Source organism: Colius striatus, chromosome 7 (genome assembly GCF_028858725.1).
Source record: "Colius striatus isolate bColStr4 chromosome 7, bColStr4.1.hap1, whole genome shotgun sequence".
In the NCBI taxonomy this organism is placed as follows: domain Eukaryota; kingdom Metazoa; phylum Chordata; class Aves; order Coliiformes; family Coliidae; genus Colius; species Colius striatus.
The window spans coordinates 2,918,257-2,942,936 of record NC_084765.1 but is presented as its reverse complement, the minus strand read 5'-3'; the positions used below and the strand labels follow the sequence as shown (position 1 = coordinate 2,942,936).

Below are 24,680 nucleotides of genomic sequence, written 5' to 3'. Positions count from 1 at the left end.
CATTTTATCTCACCCGTGTACTGTGCAGGTGTACCTGCTCCTTGCAGGTGTACACGTCTGTGTACCCTACCTTCCATTAGCTGGCTATGGTGATTTAGAAGAAAATGAATTCCAATCACTAGACTCTTTTTTTCTGTGTACAGTATGTTGGTGGAAAAAGGGTCTGTTTAAAGCAGTATTTTAGCTTAAGCCAGGAGAAATGGTTTGAAAGAAAGCTGACTCCCCTCCTTTTTTGACCTTCAGTTTGTGTTCAGGAATAAGTGATATGAGAGCATGTGGATTGAATTCACTTTGAATTAAACTAAACCTGAATATGTGCTCAATGAAGCCCCCTGACATGCTGTAAACTACTAATGGTCATTTAACCCATGGGACCAGATCAGGCCTTGCCTGAAGCAACTCCCTTCAACTGCATCCCGTGTGGATGTTAGGTACACAGCAGCTACAGGCAAACAATTCATACTATTTAATCCACTATTATTTTATACCATACATATTTTTCTGTGTAGGACAGACAGTAGGTCAAATAATTCCAAATCTTGAGATGGCATGTGACAAACTCATTTATTTACTCTGCAGTCAACATGGTAACATCTTATTATGCACTTTAGATGCTTTGACTCTGTCTTTCATATCCTGATTGACTGTCCTGCCCTGTCTAAGGAATATGGAGAGGATTATCATTGACTTCTTATTTACTTGTGGGAAAGCCACCGAGGTAGCTATGCAAAGCAGGCTGCTAGATAAAAACAAAACAAAACAACAAAATGTGGATCAAAGGGGATGGAGTCTGTGGCAAAAAATCTGAATATCCTCTTGAGGAAACTGCAATTTTCTGAGCTAGAAAATTGCAAGTTGAACAAAGACAAAACAGGGACATGAGGCACATCACATATCAGATACTCCTAGTTACAGCTGGCTTAGAATTTTCAGATTTCACAATGCAGCAAGTAGGAACTAATTCTGAAAATAATTTCTCATCCACAGGACAAAATACTTTCTTAATACTTTCGTTAAACTCTGTGTGGGTTTTATTAAGATTCATGTGGGTCTTAAATCTCCCATCTACAGAAAACTTTTGTCTCTCCTTGATTCTCTGTTACAGTAACGGAAGAGGTGAGAAGATGGCTAAAGAGACAAAAAGACATCCATTCATATTTTCTTATCCAGTGAATTACCGATGGTTACAAATGTAATCACCAAATCATTTTCTGTGAACACTGTGGAGGAAAAAATATTGTTCACTTGAGTGGTTATTCGGGAATACTTTAGAAGCACAACTCTGAGTAATTTTTCAACATGCAGGTTGCTCACTCAAGGTGCAGAAATGACAGGCCATTGATTAGAGAGCCACTGACCCAGAAGGGTAGGAAATACCATGCATGTGCACATCCTAAATACAGAAAGTTCATTATTCTCTTTGAAGCAGGTACCAGTCACAATCCTGGATTCATATTAGAAGGTGTGCACTGGCTACTGTTTGTACCAGAAATCACAGGTTAATTAATGATAAAAGTAATAAATTCTTTGAGGCCAACTTACAGAGTCCTGTTTGCCACCATCATAGCACATTCGACCATTCTGAGCTAAGAGATGACTCCTTAAGCTCTGGAAAACAAAGTAACCATATTACAAAAGACCAAAAACAGTCGCAAGGGGCTTCTCAGCTCATGTTTCCCATGACCCTGAGATTTGAACACCAGCCTTCTTGCAACATTTCCAGTTAATGACCACAGATTTTGTCTACCATATCCCTTGAAGGTTTGCTGGGTCTGCCTTTTCCCACTTGATGCTGCTGTATAATCCTATTCAGTCCCTCATTGAGCAGCAGAACTGTGAGGTATCCCAGGGATGAGAGCAAATCCTAGCAGAGGAAAACACCAGCATCCTCTTTATTTCACTGAAAAAACAATCCTATACTAGCTGGTTCATTAAAGGGATGTTGCAAGGTAGTGATTATAGGGAAAGTTCATCTGGTTTCCCTTTGAAATACATAAAGGTGGTGTTCAGGTAATGATTTTCAATGTTAATCCTTTTGATGTCTGCAGGCTTTACACTTACACATCTGGAAGCCTGCACACCTAGCTATAAACAGACATCGCAGCTATGTTTCACAGCTGGCTTTACAAAAGATCAGCAGGATGCACATCACTTACAAAGGCCACTCTTTTCTTTTTCTTTAACTCGCTTGAAATTGTATGTTGTTAACTTGTTACTTGCTTTGGTGATTGTTTTATTCATTTTCTTTTTACTCACCTTCAAAGAATAAGCAATCTGGCCTCACAGACTTTGTTTTGTTGCCATAGGAATAGCCAGGGCCAGGACCCGGCATTTGTTCTTGGAAGCTGATTCAAGACCTGCTGAGGAGTGTGTGAAAGCTTTGCTACAGTGCTGAATTTCCCCAAACCACTGTGAAAGAGATGAGGACATCCTACCAACCAAAGGTGATGTGACGGGGTCGGTTCAGACACAAGTCTTATTAATTTCCATCTCTTAAGCCCCATATTTAATTACATTTCCCTTCTAGATTCAATTTCAGCCCCTATAAGAAGTGACAAAACGTCATTATCATTCAAAAACTACTTTATGGAAGCAACGTTTATGGAAAATGTCTTAGTGTCACAGCTCAAAAGCAGTATGTATGTTCTTACCCAGGTACAGGAGTAGCCACCATTACTTTTGGAAAGACCTGGCAAAAAGTGCCATTGCCTTTGAGATACTGTTTGATTTAGAGGGTTGGATATGTCATCTCAGGTAAGGGCTGCATACTAGGTAGTAAGGGCCTCACTACCTAGTGCCAGCTAATTCATGAATAAACAGCTTTGAAGCTTTAAGATTACTATGTTAAATGCAAGAGTTTGCTACGCAGGACGTAAGACCAAGAATTTTCCAAACCCACGGTTTCCTTGCTTTCCAACTGGGTCTTGTATTGAGCTGTTTGAATTAAGAAGTGGATAAATCCAGAACTGTGGTGTTTAGCATCCTTCAAATATTTTGTTATAACTGGAAGAGTATGTCTGGACAGTCTTGCAAGAACAGAAGCATGGCTTGGAATGGAACGAGTCAGATCAAAGACAAGTCTAGTCCAATATCCTACCAATCTGGTAGTGGTTGACCGCAGATACCTACAGAACAAGATAAAAAGGACCATATAAAGTCACTCTTCCACCTTTGTCAGTATTTGTCAGTGGGACTTTATGAGATGAAGGTCAACTTATACTCAGCACCTTATGGTGGAACTAACATTGTATTTAATGACCACTGATTACAGCTCCATCATTTTCAGGGAATAGGAGTTCCAAGACTTCTCTCATGGCAGCCTTGGGCAGGGGGACTTGTCCAAAACTCCAGAGTTAAGTTGTAACTTTCTTCTATAAAACCGTTCTGGTATCCTACTCACTCTTTTGCTTTTATCCTTGTGGCTTACAATAATTTTTCATTATTATATTAGCTTTCATTAGTGACTGATTTATTGATCTTCCTTTGAGCCCTTTTGAAAGCAGGCATCACATTTGCTGCTTTCCTTCCTCTGACACTAAGACTGGTGCAAGCAGTATGTTTCATATCCCAGTCAGCAGTTCAGTGAGTCTATATCTGATACCCTTTGATGAATAACACAGGTAAATATCCTGTGGTTAATTACTCTGTGGTATTTATTCCAGGACTGAAATAGAGAGAAATACTATGGATGGATGCTTACACAATTAAAACAGTGTTTACACAGAGCTTTTAGACAAAACTGGCAAAATGTGTGGCAGCAATCCATAAGCTCACCTCTCTGTGGTACTCAATTTGGTCTAAAACCTCCAGCTAAATAATGCTTTTAGTTCATCAGTGACCGACCATTGTATTTAAAAAAGTACAACAAAACCACACAGGAATGAAGGAACTTCCCTTTTTTCACTCTAATTTCTAAAAAGTAGAGAACAAGAAAGTGCTCTATCTTAGACAAGACAGGTTTTCCAACAGCCAGTTCCAATACAAGTCCATCAGCTCTCCCTCCCCTTCTCCCCAGGAACACATTCCTACCAAACTTTCATTGAAATCACTTTGTTATTTTCAGCGTGCTCTGCCAGCTTGCAGCCCATGCCATGACACAGCATTCCTCCTGCTTTGTTTAGGCTGCTACGAGTTTGAGCTGACATTTAACAAAATTGCATTAATGCCTCCCTAAGACAAGACTCCTTGTTGAATGCACTTGGCTGAAGTTGCAAGATTTAGGCACAGACATGAGTGGAGTGTGCAACCATGAATCCCAAAAGGAACTTCCCCCTTTCTTCGCGTGCGTGGGGATTTGCCTTGTTTTGCCATGGAGCTTGCCTTGGACACGGGTTGCACTTCTGAGATAACGACCTAGAGGAAAGTCATCCTTGGAGAAGAGGGACTGCCATTTACCTTGGCATTTCATGGGGCAGGCAGTGTGAGGAAGACTTTTCCAAACCCTATAAAGACACTTAAAGTGTACCTTTGAGGTTCTGAGTGCAGATTTTTGTTGACTGCAGTGGGTATAAATATCTGGGGGGACATGCTGGGCATATTTCCTTTCCAGCATCTCATTTAGGGCTTGTCTTCATTGAAGTCAATACAAGCTCACCTACTCACTTCAGTGGGCCTGAATCAGAGCTGCAAGATAAAGCATCTTGAAATTATAAAGTCTATAACTGTATGGTTGCTGTTTAATCAGTGCTGATATATCTTTAAATCGGCAACAAATGCTCTTTTAAAGCCATCACAGTAAAAATCTTTCACAACAAACCATCCACACTGCCAAAAGAGGCAGCTTTTGCTAATTGAGGCTTGTAGGTGTTAGCTGGATAGGTGAACTAAATAGTAAATGTTTGCGTTCTACTTAGCAAATGTCTGTCAGAGCCCTGCTAAGTAGCCAGAAACAAATTACCTGTGAAACTCAGCATCCCTCTCTCTCTTTCTCTCCTGTGATTGGTATTTGCTTATGCAGCCCAAGTCCTTAATTTAATTAACAGGGATATGCTTATTTTACAAATGATAACCTTGTAATCTCCTTAGCAGGAAAAAAAGGAAACTTTTAACCACAACTTATTGTTTAGTGCACATCATTTTATTACCAACACTGTTGTGGCTCTCTATTAAAAAAACCAAATTAGTCTTTCTGATTATATCCATTAACTTACAAGTGAATTTTATTTGTAGAAAGTAGATGGGAAAGGCACAAAAACATCCTGAAGCTGTGTGTCATTAAACAGATTTCTAGAGTTGCTCAATTGTTTAAGTGTTAATGTCAATTATAAAATGAATTTAACAGAATAATTGAGTGGGCTCTCCATTAATGTCACCATTTCAAACAAAGTTGTGAACTGTATGCTTTGGTGAAGCTTCATGGATCCTCATGAAAGGTAAAAAAAATGAATAGGTATTGATAGGTAGCAGAGGGATTTTCAGTATGTGTAGATTTATGTTTCTAAGACACACATTCATAGAGCTGTGGCTGTTGTATTTTTCGTGATCTTTCAGCACAGTATCTAAAGAACCCGTGCTGGTTCTTCCTTGAGTGTGGATTTACAATCATCAGTTCAGGCACTCTTCCCTTTTATCAGGAATATATCCTTCAGTGCACTCCCACCACCAACATAAAGACATATTTTTATTGAGGGTCACGTGTAAAGTGAATTCTGTTATCGCAGCAGCTTGGACAGGTGAGTGACCGACTGTGTCCCTGTGAAGTCAGTATACATCTCTAAAGCTGGTGGGGCTTTCCACAGAATCAAGAGGATAACGTGTTTGCAGCTCCTACGAATAGAATTGGAATAAATTGACAAGTAGTTACATATTTGCTTCCATATTTTTCTTAATTAACTTTTGGGGAGAGCAAACAATGAACAAATTCAAAGGTACTTCACATCATCTTCCAAAACTCTAATGGAAAGAAACCTCTGATTTATGTCACGAGGAGAAGTGAATATGACAATTTTAGTCTTGTAGCTGTGGTACTCACCTGGACAGATACACCTTTTTATTAAATGCATCTATAGTCCTTGTTTCTGCATCTGTTGACCTTCCTGTAAGAGTCACAACAAGGTGATTACAGCAGAATACTCTCTGGGTCAATTGACTGGTAGCCTGACTTATTTTCTGTGATTGCTCTGCAGAAGAGAAAGAATATGTGTCTAGATGCTGAGCTTTAAACCAACAATGCAGACTATACTTCCAAGCACATGCATTCCCTCCTCTGTGAGGTCTCTGATTTGCACTCATCTGACTTGCAAGCAGAAAGTACCAGGAGAACATTTTTCCACCAGTCAAAACCTGAAGAGGTATTTGTTGATGTTATTCACCTTTATTCACCAAATATTTCATTCATTTTTTCTTCTCTTGTTTTGCTGGGTACCTGTGTCTAGCAGTAGACTGAGGCTTAAAGGACCCAAATAAATTCAAATGACATGACTTTTTCTCTTAAGGCCACCTAGGTGTGCATAGAAGGACTTTGTTTAGAAACACAGTAATTACAGTCAGATTTCTAGCATTGAACATTGCAATTGTGACATTTATTTGGTAACAGAAGGTGTAAAAGCCCCAGACTGAAACGCAATATATCAATTTTTAACCTAAGGAAGTAGCTTGATAGACTTTTAATACATTAACCATCATGCTTGTATTTACTCTTTTCTTCCATATTTTGTGCTAAGCTATATTCCAAAGTTATAACATTTCCTGAACAAGCTATATTCCAGTACTTTCTGAGACATAATCACATGAGGTACCTCTTTCCATGAAGTCACATTCTTTGCTATTTACTACTCGTTACTCCAAAATATTAACTTCAGGAATTATTTACCAAGGCATGAAATAAAATGGTATTTTATGGCTGGAATTCCTATTCTATAATTTACATTTTGTATATGTGTATGTGAGAGTTGGGCAGAGAGGAATCTCATGAGGTTCAACAAGGACAAGTGCAGAGTCCTGCATCTGGGAAGGAACAACCCCATGCACCAGGACAGGCTGGGGGTCGAACTGTTGAAGAGCAGCTCTGCAGAGAGAGACCTGGGACTCCTGACTGATAATAAACTAACCATGAGCCAGCAATGTGCCCTCGTGGCCAAGAAGGCCAATGGCAGCCTGGGATGCATCAAGAAGAGTGTGGCCAGCAGGACAAGGGAAGTTCTTCTCCCTCTCTACTCTACCCTGGTGAGGCCTCATCTGGAGTCCTGTGTCCAGTTCTGGGCTCCTCAGCTGAAGAGGGACAGAGAACTTCTGGAGAGAGTCCAGCACAGGGCCACCAAGATGATCAGGGGATTGGAGCATCTTTCATACAAGGAAAGGCTGCGGGAACTGGGGTTGCTCAGTCTAGAGAAGAGGAGACTGAGGGGTGATCTTATTAACATTAACAAATATCTAAAGGGTGGGTGTCAGGAGGTTGGGACATCCCTTTTTTCTGTTGTAGCTAGCAACAGGACAAGGGATGATGAGATGAAGCTGGAACACAAAAAATTCCACTTAAACATAAGAAAAAACTATTTCACTGTTGAGGTGAGGGAGCCCTGGCACAGGCTGCCCAGAGGGGTTGTGGAGTCTCCTTCCTTGGAGGTCTTCAAGACATGCCTGGACATAGTCCTATGCAACCAGATCTAGGTGACCCTGTTTCTGCAGGGGGGTTGGACTAGATGATCTCTAAAGGTCCCTTCCAACCCCTAACGTTCTATGATTCTATGATTCTATTATTAATTATATTAAATGAGAAAAATACATATGAAGAATTCATTTCAAACAAGTTACTACCTTGGACGTGACTGGCATTACTAGAACAAAGGTTTGTGGAAGACACTAAAATTGTGATCTTTGAGGTCAAAGACCTTCAGTTTATCTTACCATGGAATTTCTTAGGTTTCCATTTGTACATCTGACTTTAGCAGTGCTTCTGCATTCAAGTTCTTTAAAATGCACTGGCTAATGAACACAAAGACCATGTGTAGAGATGATATCTATCTATATATATATATATCTTTCTGCCTAAAACAAGCTTCCATCAAGACACACCTTCTTTGCACAGCATAAGACTATCATAGTTGTATTTATAACTTACACAGTTCTATAAATACATAAACACTTGACCATTCTAAGTGTGCTAAAAAACCCTGTGCTGAATTGCCCACACTATGATTGTCAAAACAGATACCATCCAGTGAATCATATCTGATAACATATCAAGGAGCACAAAGGACCTGTTTTTTATGCTTTACTGACTGGTAAACAGATGCTTGATGGTCTAATTCTTCTTTCATGATGGGTTGTGGCTAATATACTTTGTTCCTCAGACAGATGCACGAGTTGAACTCTTCACACTGTAGCTAGGCCATTGCTCTCTGAGAAACCTCAGACACCGGGGAGAGAAAGTGCAAAGGGCTGAAGGAAAGGAGATATGTGAGTCAAAATAAAAGAGAGTCAAGTTAAAAATTCCGTACCAAACTCAAAAGGAGCTTGAAGTTAACACAGAAGATGAAAACCAAGGGCAGATATCAACCGGAGGAGTAAGGAAGAGTTTTAAACTGAAACGGGGTAGATTCAGACTAGATGTGATGGGCTGACCTTGGCTGGATGCCAGATGCCCACCAAGCCACTCTATCATCCCCCTCCTCAGCAAGCCAGGGAAGGGAGAAAATAAGATGGAAGTTGTGTGGATTGAGATAAAGGCAGTTTAATAAAGTAACAGCACAGATCATGCATGTGAAAGCAGAAGGAAACAAAGATGTTACTCTCTGCTTCCCATCAGCAGGTGATGTCTGGCAGCAGGCAGGTCCAGGTATGAGCTTCATTAAAGCTTGAGTATATCTGATGTTAAAGTGATTCATAAGATCTCCAGAATAGGATCTGACAAAAGATGTCAAGGGAAAGAGAAAGTGCAATAAAAGGTGGGAGAGAAAGAGTAGACAACTGAGGTAATGCAACCAGGAGATATAAGAAAAGGTGAGTGGGAAATGAAAGCAAGATAGTCAGGGGAAAAGAGAAATGGCAAAACAAGAGGAAAAGGTCTGAAAATGGGACAGCATGGAAGAAGGAAGGGTGCTACATTGAATGGGGTTTTTTTCAGGGCAGAAGCAGCCCACTGTGTGCAAGACTGGGAAGAGAAAGGTGGATACGGGCAGGGCTGCTGGAGGTTGGCAGTGCCAGTCACCTGGTCCCAGCAGAGAAAGGTCAAAAACAAGGGGAAAAGCAATCGTGGTGATTTTCCTTATGGACTGTGAAAAGCTGTAATAAATTACAGCTAAAGTTATGACTCTTGTCAGGCTGGACCTGCCTAGCTGCACGGGCACAGCCGCTCCCGGAGCATGCACTGCAAGAGACCCGGGGTCACCACACGGCAGTAACCTCCCGGCTGCAACGGTCATGCCCGGAGACATCAGAACGCTTATCTCAAACCTCATTTGAAGGAAAAGCACAGAGGAAAAGACACTCTGGCTCCAGAGTGAGACTGCACAGGTGAGATAGCAACCCAATTGCCTTGGTTAATGTGTAACTCGCCATGGACAGGCTCCTGCTCACGGCAGCATAAGGGTTTCTCGGAGTGGGATTCAGCGTGGAAGGCAGGTGCTGCGGAGCTGCAACTTGCCCTTTCCCCACCAGGTAATATGGAGTCATTTTACTGGTTAGTGATAGCTGAGAGGGAGAGGAGAGGGGCACCAAGGCTTGCCAAAGCAGTGGTCCTCACTCTGGATGGTGTTTTATGGAGGAACTGAGGCTCTCCCTGGACTTTCCTGGCTGGAGGGGCTGTCCTGCTGCAGGGCTGATAGGGTGCTTGCAGATGGGAAATGGCTGTGATGGTTCTGGGTTTCAGTGTTGATGTCAGGCATGGGAAGGCACTGGAGCAACATTGGCTTGGTGATGAAGGAGACCTATGGAAGTCATACATCCCACTGTGCTGCTCATCCACAAGCCACTGTGAACAATCCCCACTGCAGACAGGAATCAGAGTGGGGACCCAGTCACCATCTGGCCAAGTGAAGGAGCTTATCAAAGAGGTTTGTCCAACAAAAGCTCTATAATGTTCCTCATGAATGAGCTCTCAAACTTGCTAAGCAGCAGTCAGTCAGAAGTGCACAGCTGGACATTTCTTCTAAACTTCTTTAATAAGACCTCCTGTCTCTAATAGGTGCTCATCCCACAGGTAGTACTCCCTTTCTTCTCACAAACACCCTTAACCTCAATGACATTAAACAGCTGTATTGGCCTCAGCTAGCATTACAAACACTTTTCTTGAAGGCACTAGTAGCAAACAGATGTGACTGTGGGGATAATGAAAAAGTATGTAAATAGTAGCTCCCCAGAAATCACAGAGCTTTACCAAGTGGCTTTGACACTTACCAAATACCTTTAAGCTGATAAAGATCTGATTTGTACTTCAGAGGTAACCTGATTAGCAACCAATTTGAATCTGGAATATGTTAATTGGTACAAACATCACTAAATCACTTTCCTTAACCTATATGAAGCAGTGTGAATGAACGATAGTGAAGGTCAACATAACCTGGAGAGTCATAGAGAAAGAATACTTCAGTATCTACCCACAATAAAATAGTAATAAAATGTGATTGCATGTACACACACAGAATGACACTAGAAGGTAATCAAGGTCAACCCAGCACTCAGAATTTAAGAAAAATGGAATCAAACCTGTTAATACAACTAAAATCTGCTCATTTTGTCAGGAGTCCTGCTCCATTGGTCCCTAAATGAACACCTATTGCTATCTTGTTTTGCTCAGCCAAGAGCTGTACAGCTTATGAATCCCACACACTCACTGACTCAGTCTCTGTGTGTCTTACAAATCATCATATATGAATGGTTATATTTTGAACAACATTTAATATCAGCTTGGAAATGGGGAGCTAAAGAACAGAAATATTAACATGAAAAAGATGCCATGGTATAAACAGCTCAAGTTTAAACAGTCCTGGCCTGATTTTTCATAATGTTTGTCATTAACTCATCATTTACATCAACAACACAACTGCAGTTGAGTTAAGGTTCAGGTGCCCACAATTTTTCCACACTTCATGGTGTCATGTCTGACATTCAGAAAGGAAGGGCTAGACCACTTGTTGCACTGTGCTGCCTCTATAACAAAGCATATAGAGAACCTAGTAGCAAGTGCCTTCTTCATTATACTTGGCTGCAGGACCATTAGCAGCAGGAGACTTTGCTAAGGAACGGTTCTCCAAGTCCAGTTTGTCTTTAGCATGGGCAAGACATGTCTAATGTCATGCTCAAAATGGATTGCACTGGTTTTTGACATGCTTGCAAAAAGGAAAAAACAATCAATCTCAGTTTCCAGGAATAGTTGTTTGAATTTTATAAATTGTGAGTAAATTTTTAATAGTCTTAAAGATGAAAAGAAATCAACTTTTTCTATAGACAGCACTGAACAACTTTGTAATGTATAATGGAATTTGAGATATAAGAAATTGTCATTGTTTTTTATTAAATAACAGTCTATCTTAAATGACTGATCACAGACAGTTCCTGACATGATATTAAGTTATTTCTTTGAAGTAATCCATTTCCGAATCAAATAGTTTAGGGTACTATTTCTTGTTTGAAGTCCATAAATCACTGCTGGTGTGCAGCAAACTGAAATAGTGCTGTGTTTCCCTTTTGCACATTGTATTGCCTGAAAGCAGCTAGGCATTACAATTTTGCACTGTCCCAGCCATGTTTATGTTATTTGGCAGTAGAAAAACTTGGAGAAGGGGGATAATTTTATTTCTTAGCTTTGAACTGAGTTTTCTGCATGAAAAATCTCATCTGTCCTTGGCAAGCAGCATATTTGTGTCATATAAAGAGAGCTGCAGAGTTTCAGGGAATTCCTTTTAACTTTCTTGCTGAAGTGCTTGCTAGCCTTTATCAAAAGCCTCCTCACCCTTTAACAGACTCTCTTTAATTGGCCACTTGCATGGTCAGTTAACATACTGCAGTGGAAACCAAGTGGTAAAGTGTGAACAACTGAATCTTGCCCTATAAACTCAGTGACAGCTCTGAAACTTGTGGCTATTTATACACAAGGCAGTGTTTTGTCATGCTGATTTTTATTAGCACAGATTAGATAGAGACAACTTGGTAGATGTCACGGATGAATCAGAAAATGTGAAGCAGGGACCATTTAAGACATGCAAGTCTGCAAATGAGCAATGGGGCTTGGAGCCTGGTCTCTGGCAGGCAGAGGCATGGCTCAGGGCCAAGTTGGCATTGCTCCTCTTCTTATTATCATCCTACAGGACCATCATGGATGGGAAATATGTGCCTCTGGCTTATGAAAGGGGTTAATCCATCCTCAGGAAAAGTTTTTGGTTGTTCTATGCAGATAAATGTTTGGTAGAGGATGGCAGGAGCCTTGGACATGCCTAGAGCGTGGCAATGCTCTCAGTGACCTCAGAAGTGTTGCAGTGTGTGATGTATCAGAATCTTTTTGAGGGAGTTGAAAAGCATTTTTACTTTTAATGCATTTCTTTTACTACCTCCAAAGGCAATGTGAGGAAAGCTGGCTCAGCAATGAAGCAAAAAATCAATGATGCCAGAGGAGGAGCATTTCTCTGTGACATCTCAATCTGCCCCATCTGTGGTGGCTACAAACCAATCTATTTTTGTGAGGGTGGGATCACAAGTGCAGCACCAATAGTCCAGGTGTCACAAATCTGCAAAGCTACTACTATAAAATCTCACCTTCCTAAGAGTTTTAGGATTTATCTCCAATCTTAGAACTAGTTAGATGTCTTCCCAAAGCTGAAATATTTTTTTTCTCTGGCTATAATTTTTGGTTATGATTTTGGGAGACCTGGCAGTAAGAAATTGATATTTGCTCTTTTATACAAACATTGTAAATTGAGGAAAGAAAAGATAATTATGAAAAACAAAAATATCTATGTCTGCATGCCTATTTATTCTGCCCCTATTCATAGGAACATTAAACACACTGCAGCTATATTTGTCCAGCTAAAAAAAATCCCCAACACCTGTGCTATGTATTTATAGAGCCTATACAACTTTAGAGAGAAATGGCTTTTATACAGTGAGGGCATTGGACTTTCCCAGCTCATCCATTGCCTTCCCCTTTCTAGGAACAGGAAAAAGAGCATCACTCAGTATAACATGGAGAAGTTTGTTTCTTGGGGTCTGGCTCTTGCTTGGTTGGACAAGCTCCATTTGCCATCAAGGTGTGTAAAATCAAGCCTAGATATTGTCATTCCCATGAGGAATCCTTCCCTATTCCTAGGAAGGAGGTAAAACTGAAAGTACAGAGAATTGACTGTGTGTGTGTACAAGTGCATATATGTATTTATAAATAAACTTTGTGCAAAAGAATTTTGCCATCAGGTGTGCTACAAAGCACTTCATGTGGAGCACTTCAAATACACTTGCATGAGGATAATGACTAACTGTAAAAAGGAACAGTAGCTCAAATCAAACAGATAATCTCCCTGCCTTTTGCATGAATATAGTCCTCCTTCAAAAAGGCAGAGTGGCACTCATGAAAGGCAAGAAAAAGGCAAATAGGTTTCTTTTGTGACATCAACATCCAGCAGCATAAACTCCAAAGCTTCTTTGTGTCTCTCAATACTAGGTGCTGCACAAAAAGCTGCTGATGTTAACAGCCACACAAATAACACGAGTAAGAATACCAGTGTGCAGCAGATGCGAGTGAGTCTATTTGGTATCAAGCTCGTGAAGCTGGGCTTTTCTGGACCATTTCCAACTTTGGCAGGGGGAACTTTAGCTGAGTAAGAAATCCAGGCTGTCATTCGTGAAGTAGCTGGCATGGGTGCAAAGACTCCCTGGCGTTTGGGAGAGTGAAATAGCATTTTTTTTGGTCTTTCATTGGCTGATGTGTTCCCTTTTAAAGAGCTAAAACCAATATCCGAGTGCCATACACTTGTAAACGTTTATCATTTATTATGCATTTAAATGTGCACAGCACATACACCACAGTCTTGAACAGCACCTGTATAAAACTACAGACAGATTCTAGTAAATGGTGAAAGCTCGTACCATGTAACATTGTTATCGAGGTTTTATCACAACATTTCAAAGTTACAACAACTACTGCTGAACATATCTCCTGTGAGGCCCTATCAGTTGCAGACTTAACAGGGTGAAAAGTGACAAAGAAGAACCATTCCCAGAGCAAATGTTTGCCATCTGATTTTGCTATCTGAAGTCTGGAACAAAATCATAGGTTGTCAGAGGTAGTGGTGATAATTACACAACAATTACTCACGTATAGAAAACATAGACAGCACAGAAATCCCCCAAACTACAGGAAAAAAAAAGTATAAATCCTTAGGCATGACATTTCCTAGGCACTCTCTCTTGATTTGGCTTCCTTTTCCTTAATTGTTGTTTTTGCTTTGACAGTAACAGGCTTAAAATCTGGTCCTGGTCTGCTCTGGTCTTTACTGAATTCACTGGTGAGTAGATTTTGTCTCCAAGGTCATGTGTAAGTGGAGGATACAGGCAAATCTATACCATTACAAAGGAACAAAGGCTTTTGTGTAGGAATGTCAAGAGAAAGAAAAAAACCAAACACCTGAACTCAGATTTGCATGCAGTTAGAAATAACTACTTTAGATTGGAAGATGATCTGTAAACATCCTCTAAAGTCATCAAACATTGTGGTTAGTCCTCGTTCCCACTCAACGTACTGGTGCCCCAAAGATGGTGTATCTTTTAAAGAAAGGAAGGAAAAAAGGACAAATGGATCCTCTTCATGATTCCCCTGTAATCAAACCTGTCTTTTCCTTCATCAGATTAGAGACATGAGTTACACTTGCAAAATATGTAAAGAAAAATATAGGGTTACTTGATGACGATATAGTACTGTAGCCTGACAGCTGTCTGCAAATATTTTCACCATGATTATCCTTACTAAAAGTAAACCACTGGGTAAAGATAGCTCAAACGTGACAAGGCTCAAATAGGATGCAACCAACTCTATCCTGAATACTTTTGGCTACATATGGAAAAAAGGGGAGATTTGGGATTACGATTGTTCCCTCAGGCCCTCCTCCAGAACTGTAAGACCAAGAAGTGTGTACCTTCCTTCCCTGCAGATTTTGTTAGGAGACTGGCTTTGAGAGTTAGTGAGGTAGAAATTAATCAACTTTGTCAGGGAATGAGACAGAAATAAAAAGCAGCATATTTCTCCTTCCAAATACTGCATCAAAACCAATAAATAGTACGAAACGACCTCAATTCCTTGCAATCAATCTAAATTCTCTCTGTGGAGCCTGTGTTCTTTATGAACCAGCAGATGCTTTTGCCTTTCCAAAACTTATTAGAAGAGTTTCACAGACTTTGAAAAATTAATTGAAGCCTCCAAATGTGAAAGGGAATTTGATTCAAATAAAGTATAATTGGTTCACAGGAGCGTGTTTCCCAGCGCATTGGTTGAAGGAGGGACAGACACGTTGTTTTTAGCCTAATGTTAAGCAATTGCATCAAATATAAGCTTCCATGGAGGCCCACAAAAGATCATATGCTCCTGTTTATCTAAATAATGCCAAAAAAAAATACCCACCCCAACTTTGATGAGTTTATATAGGTGTTTAAGCCTCTCTAGTGCCTGGCAGCTCTGAAAAGACGGACTGCAGGAAAGTTCAAAGTTCAACACTGGCAGATCTAAAAACAGATTTGTGGGGTAGCTCTTCAGCACCGCTCTTTCTGTACCGAGGTAAACCGATACTGTTCCAATTAAATAGCAACACTGCACAAAGGAGGTCAGGCATTGTGTGTGGCTCCGCGCTGGCATCCCACCCAGGCACCTCCACTACCGCTCCTTCTCGGAGGCCAAGAGCTTCTTTGGGAGTTGTGGAAAGGGGAGGGTTGGAAAACACACCAGAGGAGAACAAAGCCACCATAACAAACAAACAAACATGTGTACAATGATAGACACAGTACAACACACAAACAGTGCAAAACATTGTACTAGAGGGATTGAGTTTCACCTCTTTTAGGATATGGAGTAGCAGCACACCTGTGATAACTTAGAAACAAATTAAATAAACCACAAAGCAGAAGACTTCCACTGTTGCACCATGAAATGAGATACCTTGGGTTGGAGGTTTGTTTTGTTTTCAGAAATTAAAAAAGAGAAAGGAACTATAAATAATTTTTTGTGGCAATATATACAGATTTAAATAATTAACTTAAATATCTTACACCTACTCTTGCATAAAACTCTCCAGTAAAAGTGCACCATGTTTCTTTTTCCCAAACGTGTTCTACGTCTTCCCCTGTGCTGAGGTAGGTCTGAAGGGAGATGTCTCAGATTCTAGGAAGAAAATGTGTCACTGTCATCGTGGGAGATACTTTATTGCCTTTCTTTGTTCTTCCATTTTTGCTCAAGGCTATGTACATCCCGGGATAAATCCTGGATTCGTAAGCATTGTAGTTGTTTGGCAGGAGAATCTCTTTGAATTTGCACTCGTCATTGAAATGAGTCTGAAATGAAAAGGGAAGAATGAGAGGGAAGGAATTTTAAACATCAGGTGTGGAAATAGTCTTGCTGCCAGGTGTAGAAGGTGTGCTGCAGGGAAATGTGCAGCTGACATCCCCACTCCTCACCCCCCTTGGTAATCTTTTGAAGTCATCGTCCAAACGAAGCTTCAAACAGGACTCAAAGGATCATTAAGGATGCTGTGCCCAGGCTAGACGTGTACACCTAAAGGTGGGAAGGAGACCCATAACTGTGTCTGCACTCTTGAGAGAGGGGGTACATTGAAACAGAGCTATAATGGGGTAAGGCTGAAACCCAGTTCAGCTGCCCTGCTCATCTGATTGCTCAGTGGTTGTCCCACCAGCAATGAATTACTTCAGAGGCTTTGGAAAAAGCTGAATGCTAGTGCTTTCTTGTGTGGCTTGATGAGAAAGAGGCATTTTTAAGACACTCAGCACGGACTGCTGCTTTAGTTTTAAGACAGAAGGGTTTGGATAACTTAGGTTAACAGATCAGCAAAACAGAGCTGACAAAAGGGATCCTTCCAATGAAAAGGTTTCATTTGCAAGTAAGCGCAAAGAGGGACAGGTGTTACAAATGTGTTATCTGGAAAGTAACAATGAACTCATCTCTTATTATTGAGCAAAAGCCTAAGGTTTTGTAAGCGAGGTTTCAGCCTGCCAAGCTAAACACTGCATTGGGAATTGCTTTCTCAGGACACACCAAAGCAGCAGCAGTCTTCCTAAGAAATTATGCAAAGAGCACTTTGGTGAGTGATTCTACATGAATTTCATATAAAGTCAAAATCCTCTGTAACAAGACTGATGCCCCAGAAAAATTATTCTAGATAGGTCATGTCTTCATGTGGAAATACTTGTTAACTTTGACATTGTTTGCCTCATCCTCAGCCCAAGTATCTTCAAAGCATACTTGAAAAATATGAAATAGAAAAGCTATGGGGAAAGAAAGAGACCCAGGAACAGCTCAACATGGGCAAAGACAGGCATTGCTGTCCACTTCAAGTATATTTGATAAGACATCTCTATATTTTCCAAAGATTCAATGTAAAAAATGACCTGTTTTGTTTCCTAATAGATCTGCCTGCTTATAAACCGAAGTCCACACCCTGAGATGCTGAACTGTCGTATGAACAGATTCTCCAACCAAGAGCATTAACAAGAGTGAACAATAGGTACGTGATAGGCACAGATTCATCACATCATACAGGGTCATTTGTGGCTGATCACAAGTTCAAGTACCCTCTGAGAGGTGTGAACGATTGCCATACCTGCTTAACACCGTGCTTAAACCCAAGGCAGATATGGACTGAGGCTAGCTCTAGGTCTTGCCACACGGAATTACTACTGTGTGTGGTAGGCAAGATGGGTAGCCATGGGAGAACCAAGGCAGTGTAATGCAAAAGCCTGGGGTTTATTTCAAAAGCTCTGTAAGCAGCATAAATGAGCAGCACACTGTCTGTTGACAAAGTAGCAAGGTTGCTCTGTGTTGCCTGGCCCAGGAAGGACAAGGATGGAGTTTGGGCAGCTTCCAGCACTGTGCACACCTCTCACCCCAGCTGACCATGGTTCCCTCCCCAGACACGCAGTTGGTGACTACTTACAGATCCATACAGTTTGCCTTTGCTGTTCATGGCCACGAAGAGTCCACTTCTGACACCAAATATGCTCACCACTCCTCTTTCCACTGGGGAGATTTCCAACAGACCTACAAAGGAGATACAGGAATCAGGGAGACAAAGGGCTGTGCCCTGAAGTAGTGTGTGGTGTCAGAGCTGATCTCACCCAAAGGCTCCCATCCCCAATGGATCCCTGAGCTCCAGCAGTACACTCTGTGTACTGCCCCATACCGAGACCTCTCCTCTTTTAGCTAAGTATCTATTTTTACCTTACCCCCAGGCATCCTCCTGTGCAGACAAAGTTAAAATAAACCAGAGTATGAAACATTTGTCATCATGCAGCTTATATCCCCCCTCCTGGATCTTATTGTTTCAGTTGGATATCACAGTCATAGGGCTACGGGGTTAAATCCCCAGCAGATGCTTTTTAAGTTTAGGGGCGAGCTGGTCTTTCCCCAGCCCCTGCTCAGAGTGGGCGGCCCACGGGACTGCGGATCCTCCAGATGTTGAGGCAACCCCGACACCTGATGCCTGCCGGCGGCAAGGGGTGACGGCACGGCACTGAGCAGCGCCGGTGAACTCCGCCGGAGCCCCCGGTGAGCTCCGCCGGAACCCTCGATGGGCTCCACCGCTTCCCCGCTACCCCTGGCACCCGCAGCGTTGCGGGGAGCCGAGACGGGCAACTGCGGTGCCGAGGGTGGGTGGACTTTTTAGGGGAGCTAGAGCTCTGTCATACACCCATTCTCCCTTTGGCTCATACCGTTCTCCGGGGCAGGTGAACCGCTCCGCTCCCGCGGAACCGCCCCTAAGGGCGGTTCCGCGGGAGCGGAGCGGTTCACCTGCCCCGCCGCGAAGATTGTCGCCGGCTTACTGTATCGATTCTCGCTGTGGATCCCGTCGATGCGGCCGTCGGGCAGGACCTGGATATGGAAACCGATGCCCACGTTGCAGTAGAGACGCCGCAAGCGTTTGATGCCCAGGAGGTAGTCGCCGTCGCGGGCGGCGTCGCGGCGCTCGGCCGGGAGGCGAGCGACGGAACGGGCGAAAAGAGCAGCGTCCCAACGGCGCTGGCGGAGCCCGGAGGGGAGGCGACCCGGGAGAGACCGACCGCGGATTGCCCCAGGCCACAGGAGCCCCAAGAGCAGAGCCGGTAGCAGCGCCGCGGGGAGAGGCATCCCGGTTTAGAGGCGCGTAGTCACGGGCCGGTGGTCGCTCGCTCCGAAAATACACTCGCCCCCCAGCTCACACTTTATACTGAGGTCAAAAGGGGGGGAAGGAGGGGGGGGAGAAAAAGAAAAAAACCAACCCACAACAAAAAAACAGAAGGAAAAAAAGAACCTAAACCAAAAAGCGAAGCGGGGAGGGAGGGAAGGAGCCCTGTGCTCAGTCCGCCGAGGATCTGCGGTTTCCCTGTGCTGTCTGCATAGAGAGGAAATCCCGAGAGCAGGAGCTTCTGAACTTGATCTCAACTCCAGGAGTCTTGTCTGAAGTGCTGATCTTCTTCTATAGCTGCTCAGCCATAGCGCTTTAGCCCTAGCCACGATATTTATATATCCATGTGCGTTGGTACCTATTACATCACCACCTACTGCTGTCTGCTGCAGCCCTCTGGTTTAGCTGAAAGTCAAATTATCACCCCTAGATGCTTGAAAGCTCTGAAATGTCTTGAAGGGAAAGAGTGAGCAGCACTGGTCCTAAACAAGAAGGATAGCACAAACTTTTAAAAATAAAAGGTCATATTTTGCGTTGATTACAACAGTTTGCTTCTTTCTTTCTTTCTTTCTTTCTTTCTTTCTTTCTTTCTTTCTTTCTTTCTTTCTTTCTTTTTCTTTCTTTCTTTCTTTCTTTCTTTCTTTCTTTCTTTCTTTCTTTCTTTCTGTTTCTTTCTTTCTTTCTTTCTCTCTCTCTCTTTTTCTCTTTCTTTCCTCTCTACTTCTTTCTTCTTTTCTCCTTCTTTCTTCTTTCCCCCTTCTTTCTCTTTTGTTTCTCTTTTGTTTCTCTTTTGTAAGTGCTTACAAATGCTAATGTAGGACACAAAAATCAAAGAATGCCCAACACACTTTCCCCCCAACACAATGTATGACTTTGTGGAAATCTGTGGAATTTCAGCTTTTGCTGTATCCAAGCGACATGGTTTACAGTTTGCTGGATGCAGAAATATTCCCTTCATTAAAAGCCAAAATAGTTGTTGCATGGGAGGTTTAAGAAATGAAAAATGAAAGAACTTGAAAAAAAAACCCTAACAAAGGGCCGAGGCTTTAATAAAGTGGAAAACATTTAAAGAGGCAGCATGTGCTCAAAAGTGGTAATCATAAAGTTTTTCATTCTAAAGATTGCTTTAGGAAATCAGAAAGCTCAGTATTGCTCTGGAGTACAAGACATGTGGAGCTCCCTCTTGCTCACTGTACTGACAGTGGCTGCAGTGACATTCCTGAGTTTATTCCTGAGCTTTAGAGTCCCCCCACCATGCAATATTGTTTTGCTTCTTAACAATATGACAATTTTCTCATCTTCAGTATGTGTGAACTTAGGTGCTTCTGTTGTGTCTTAGTGATGCGGTTGTTCTTAGGTAACTACTTCATCTATCTTAAGTTCATGAAAATGAAGCTCAGTATTTAAAAGTAGGTGAAGTTTTAATCTCATCAGTCTAGAATTACTTTGTTTAGAGACAATCCCAAATGTTTTATCACCTCCCTTAGCTTAAACCTCACTTCAACAGGTTTTCAGAAGCAACAGGTGAGGAGACATTAGGACAATTTTGGAAGGTTCTGAATTAATATGAAAGACTGTGTGGGAGGGGAGGTGGTTTGTGACTCAAGTCCTTTACAGCCTGAGGACAGTTTAGTCTTTCACGCCAGTAAAGCTCTCCTGCTGTTCCAGCAAAGGATGCGAGAGAAAAGAGAATTGCCCCAAGCCAGATGACAGCTCACCTAGGTGCGAAAATCTCTGACCTTCGCTAAACCTAAGCAAACTTAGATGATGTGCTTTTATTTCTTCTTGTGAGGTGCATATACACAGTATGTGTGTGCATGTGTGTGTGTGTGTGTGTGTCTTTCTACTACCATATCTCTCAGAATGGAATAAGAGGCTTGCTGCTTTGTGGGTGATTGCAATCTGGTGCTACAGAGGGAAAAGTCTTCTAGGTGTAGTTTTGTCTCAATGCCAAAGAAGTGAATTTCTGTCTGTGTATGTGTGTGTTTAGAAACAGCAACATTCAGATTTCTCTCTGAGGAAGTTTACAGGCTGGTAAATCCATTGAGGTCAAATGCACAGGTATTTACTACATTTCCATTTGCACCGAGTCCATCCAGACTCCTCTTACACCCAACAAGCTCAATGGACCAGTTCTGGATTAAATGGCTGTGCATCAGGTGAAGGCCAGCAGCTCAGGGATTTGGAAACTGTCCAGCTCTGCAGCAGGTAATAAGTCAGGGCCAGATCTGCTTTACTGCCACTGATAGGTAGATAGATTGTCCCTGACCCAAAAACCAACATGAACTCTGAGGCCTTGGTCCTATGAATGTGAAAGCATGCGAAAACTTTAAGTGCACTGGAGGGCTGGTGAGCTGTGGTACCTTCATCTCTTAGGACCATGTGAAAATGGGTTCTAAAATGCTCTATTAGGCTCTAAATCCATGTGTTTGCAAGATCAGGTCCTAACTGATTCCACAGAACATCCAACTACATTGCCACAATGCCACTGATGAATAAGGGATGCTTCTACAAGTTTGTTCCTGAACTTGTTTCAGAATTACATGGTACTTTTCCCATAAAGGCTTCAAGCAAAGCTTTCTGAGAGGGTAAGTAAGAACTTTTCAGCTAAGTATTCACCTATGAGGTAGGTTTTGCTTTCAAATTGTATATATTTGTGTGTATGAGTCTGTGTTCAATCTGTGTTCAAGACACTAGTCCTGATCCTTCAAAGCTCTCTGATCACTGAGTTGATGGTACCTCTGAAAAACCCACAGAGGTGAAAGCAAAGCAGAACTGCAGCATTTGCATCTTGCACCAGGTGTAAATGACAGGTGGAAGCTGCTGACCTTTGGGGTCTTTATGCTGCAACACAGACATTGCCAGTTAGAAAATATTGTCACAGGAAACCATTGAAGCAGCATATTCCCTATGGAAGTCATGAAACTATGTCAGTAAAGCTCTCCAACGTGCCATCAACTTCCACACAGTAGAGATGGGTGTCTCCAGATCATCCCATAATTAATTCTTCTAAATCTTCCACATCATGCCATGCTCCAGTGCTGTGTGCCTCCTACGCCTGGTGCCACACACTCTTTCACAGTAATAATTTAAATATTAAACCAGGTAAAATGTCTTCATCTTTGTATTGGCTCTGTTCCCTAAGAAGCATATGTGGATGTCACAGTTCAGACAGCTCTGCTTTGCAAATTCCTCTAGGCTTAAAGTATTAAAAAAGAAGAAAGGATTCACAGAATTCAGGTCCACACCCAGGTTCAAGGCCCATATCACGTATTCTGAAAGAAAAAGGGAAAAGAGGAAGGAATCTTTAATATCTTTGCAACCTTTATGGAAATTATTCTGCAATTAGTGGCACAGCAGGCATCTGAATTTGGACCCGTGTCTGTATCTCTAAAGGAGTCTAGGCCCACAGTTTAAAAATGAGTTTACATATTTATTAACATCAGTAAATAGATGTAAATGGCCCTGAAAGATATTGGTCCTGAGATTTTCTGCTGAAGGCAAATATTGTACAGAAGTCCTTTGATCTGGAAGGAAGGGGAGTGGACTAGAAGGGGCATGGAGAAGTATATTGTTAGGAAGGAAAAAAAACACCCATTCACCATGTTTGCATGCTATGAAGACATGGTAAAAAAGCAAGCCCATACCCAGGCTCCCCCTTTGCACACTCCCCTTTTAATTATGATTACATTGGAAGACAACTACCCAGCGATCTGCAGAAGGGACTCGCCTGGGAGAGCTTTCTCACGTTCACGTCTGGCTGCCTCTCTGTGTGAGCAGGGGTAGTGGTCCCAGGAGAGGAGGCAGGCTGGAATGCAGTGTGGGGCTGGGGCCCAAGCCCCGGCTGGCTGGGCTTGCTGGGAGACCTTGGCCATCCAGGCCTCTGCTGCCTACACAGCACACATACCCATACACAAGCTCATGTGCACTCTTTCTTCTCTTTTTGCTTTTTTTTTCTGTTTGCAGCTGGTCTATTTGATCTCCATGTGCCTGGGCTGTTTGCTGTTGAGAGCGTCCTGCCATGATCAAAACCTTATTATCTCAAGTGATGTTGTAGTGGTATATATTGGAAAAGGGCAGTGGAGTATAGCAGCAGGCAGCTACAATACCGAGTGGATAACAAAGGAGCCAATAACCTCTCTCCAGTGTATTTGGATTGATTCAGTGAGAGGACTGAACATCACTTTGCTTGTGATGGGTATGGACTTTTTTAACAGCGACTCCGTCTGCTACTGGTGAGCTTGTGCAGTTGTACTGTCTCTCTGTCTCCTTATAAAGCACAGATCAGAGAGGACATGACTGCACCCATCTGTGTGGCTCCCAAAGGTCCTCAACAGCTTAGATGCTGCGATTCACACTTCCATCTTGTGACCATCTTGCTCATACACACCCACCGCTTGCAGGGACAGGCACCAAGAAGCTCCAACTGGAAGAGCAAGCCACAGACATTTGTTTTTCTGTAAACTACATTCAATGTCTTAGCAGCCTCTTTTCTCAGCTTCTGTGCTCTATTTGTTTGTTCTATTGTTTTCTAGCAGGAAGGTTGCTGTTCCTGCAACATCAGCTCAAACGAATGAGATGGTAGTGTGGTGATAATAACCCCCTGGGAGACCCAAACCATTAGCCAAGCAACCTGAGGTTGGCATGGCAAGCCATTTTCTCATCCTGCTGGTCCTTGTCACCGACTGAGGTATAAGCAGCTCTCAGGCAAAGAAACACATCCAAACAACCTATTATACCCTCTGTTCTCATCCTGTTTCTACAGGCTGCAGCTTTACTCCCTGCTTTTCTTTCACTGTGCATTCCCCACAGCAAAAATTCACTACTTCTCCATATTCCCAGAAGTTTCCTTTGCTCCTTTAACTTTTGCTCTATCCTGTTTTTTTTTTCCTCCCTCTTTTTTTGGTAGCTGCTCTACTCTTCCTCATTCTCAGGACAAGATGACAGCCTTACAGAAACAAATGCTCTTCATGGAAGTTACGTTCATGGTGAAGGATGACTAAGCACCCAGATCTTAACTGAGGGTCTGAAGGATGTATCCTGCCTGGTGGATCTTCTGCAGTCATGTTTATGGTGCCAGTGCTTACCTGAATGTGTGAACTACAACTGCCATGAAAATGAGTGATGTCACGAGAAGTAGCTAAGGGAAAAACTTAGCAGCCTTCAGTTGGGTTTCTCTCTGATGTTTTGAATCATGTTGGTTCCTGAAGCCTGAGATGCTTTTCTGTGAGGTAGTGTGATGAGGGGAGAACATGGAGGATCTGAGGACTCCTCAGGAATATCATTGGAGTTTGTGTTATTGAAGAGCAGGACTCAGTGGGCTGGGACAAAGGAAATGTCCTGGGAAGTCATCAGTCAAGCCAGATTAGTTTT

At 42.3% G+C, this 24,680-nt stretch overlaps 1 protein-coding gene across 1 annotated transcript; it reads right to left on the bottom strand.

The window, feature by feature from the left end:
- Window positions 1-16,287: 16,287 nt before the first annotated feature.
- FGF4 (fibroblast growth factor 4) lies at window positions 16,288-19,270 on the bottom strand. Its single transcript, XM_062000274.1, has 3 exons — window positions 18,967-19,270; window positions 18,081-18,184; window positions 16,288-16,464 (listed from the first exon to the last, which is right to left on the bottom strand). The coding sequence occupies exons 1-3, from the start codon at window positions 19,268-19,270 to the stop codon at window positions 16,288-16,290; spliced, it is 585 nt and encodes a 194-aa protein (XP_061856258.1).
- Between the last annotated feature and the right edge of the window lie 5,410 nt (window positions 19,271-24,680).

Bases quoted from the DNA above. Each gene is read 5' to 3' on its own strand.
- FGF4 (XM_062000274.1), bottom strand. From the start codon at position 19,270: ATGCCTCTCCCCGCGGCGCTGCTACCGGCTCTGCTCTTGGGGCTCCTG. The intron at 18,185-18,966 runs GTAAGCCGGCGA...TCTCCTTTGTAG, and splicing joins CCACAGCGAGAATCGATACA to GTCTGTTGGAAATCTCCCCA. The intron at 16,465-18,080 runs GTAAGTAGTCAC...TTTTCATTTCAG, and splicing joins AAGGCAAACTGTATGGATCT to ACTCATTTCAATGACGAGTG.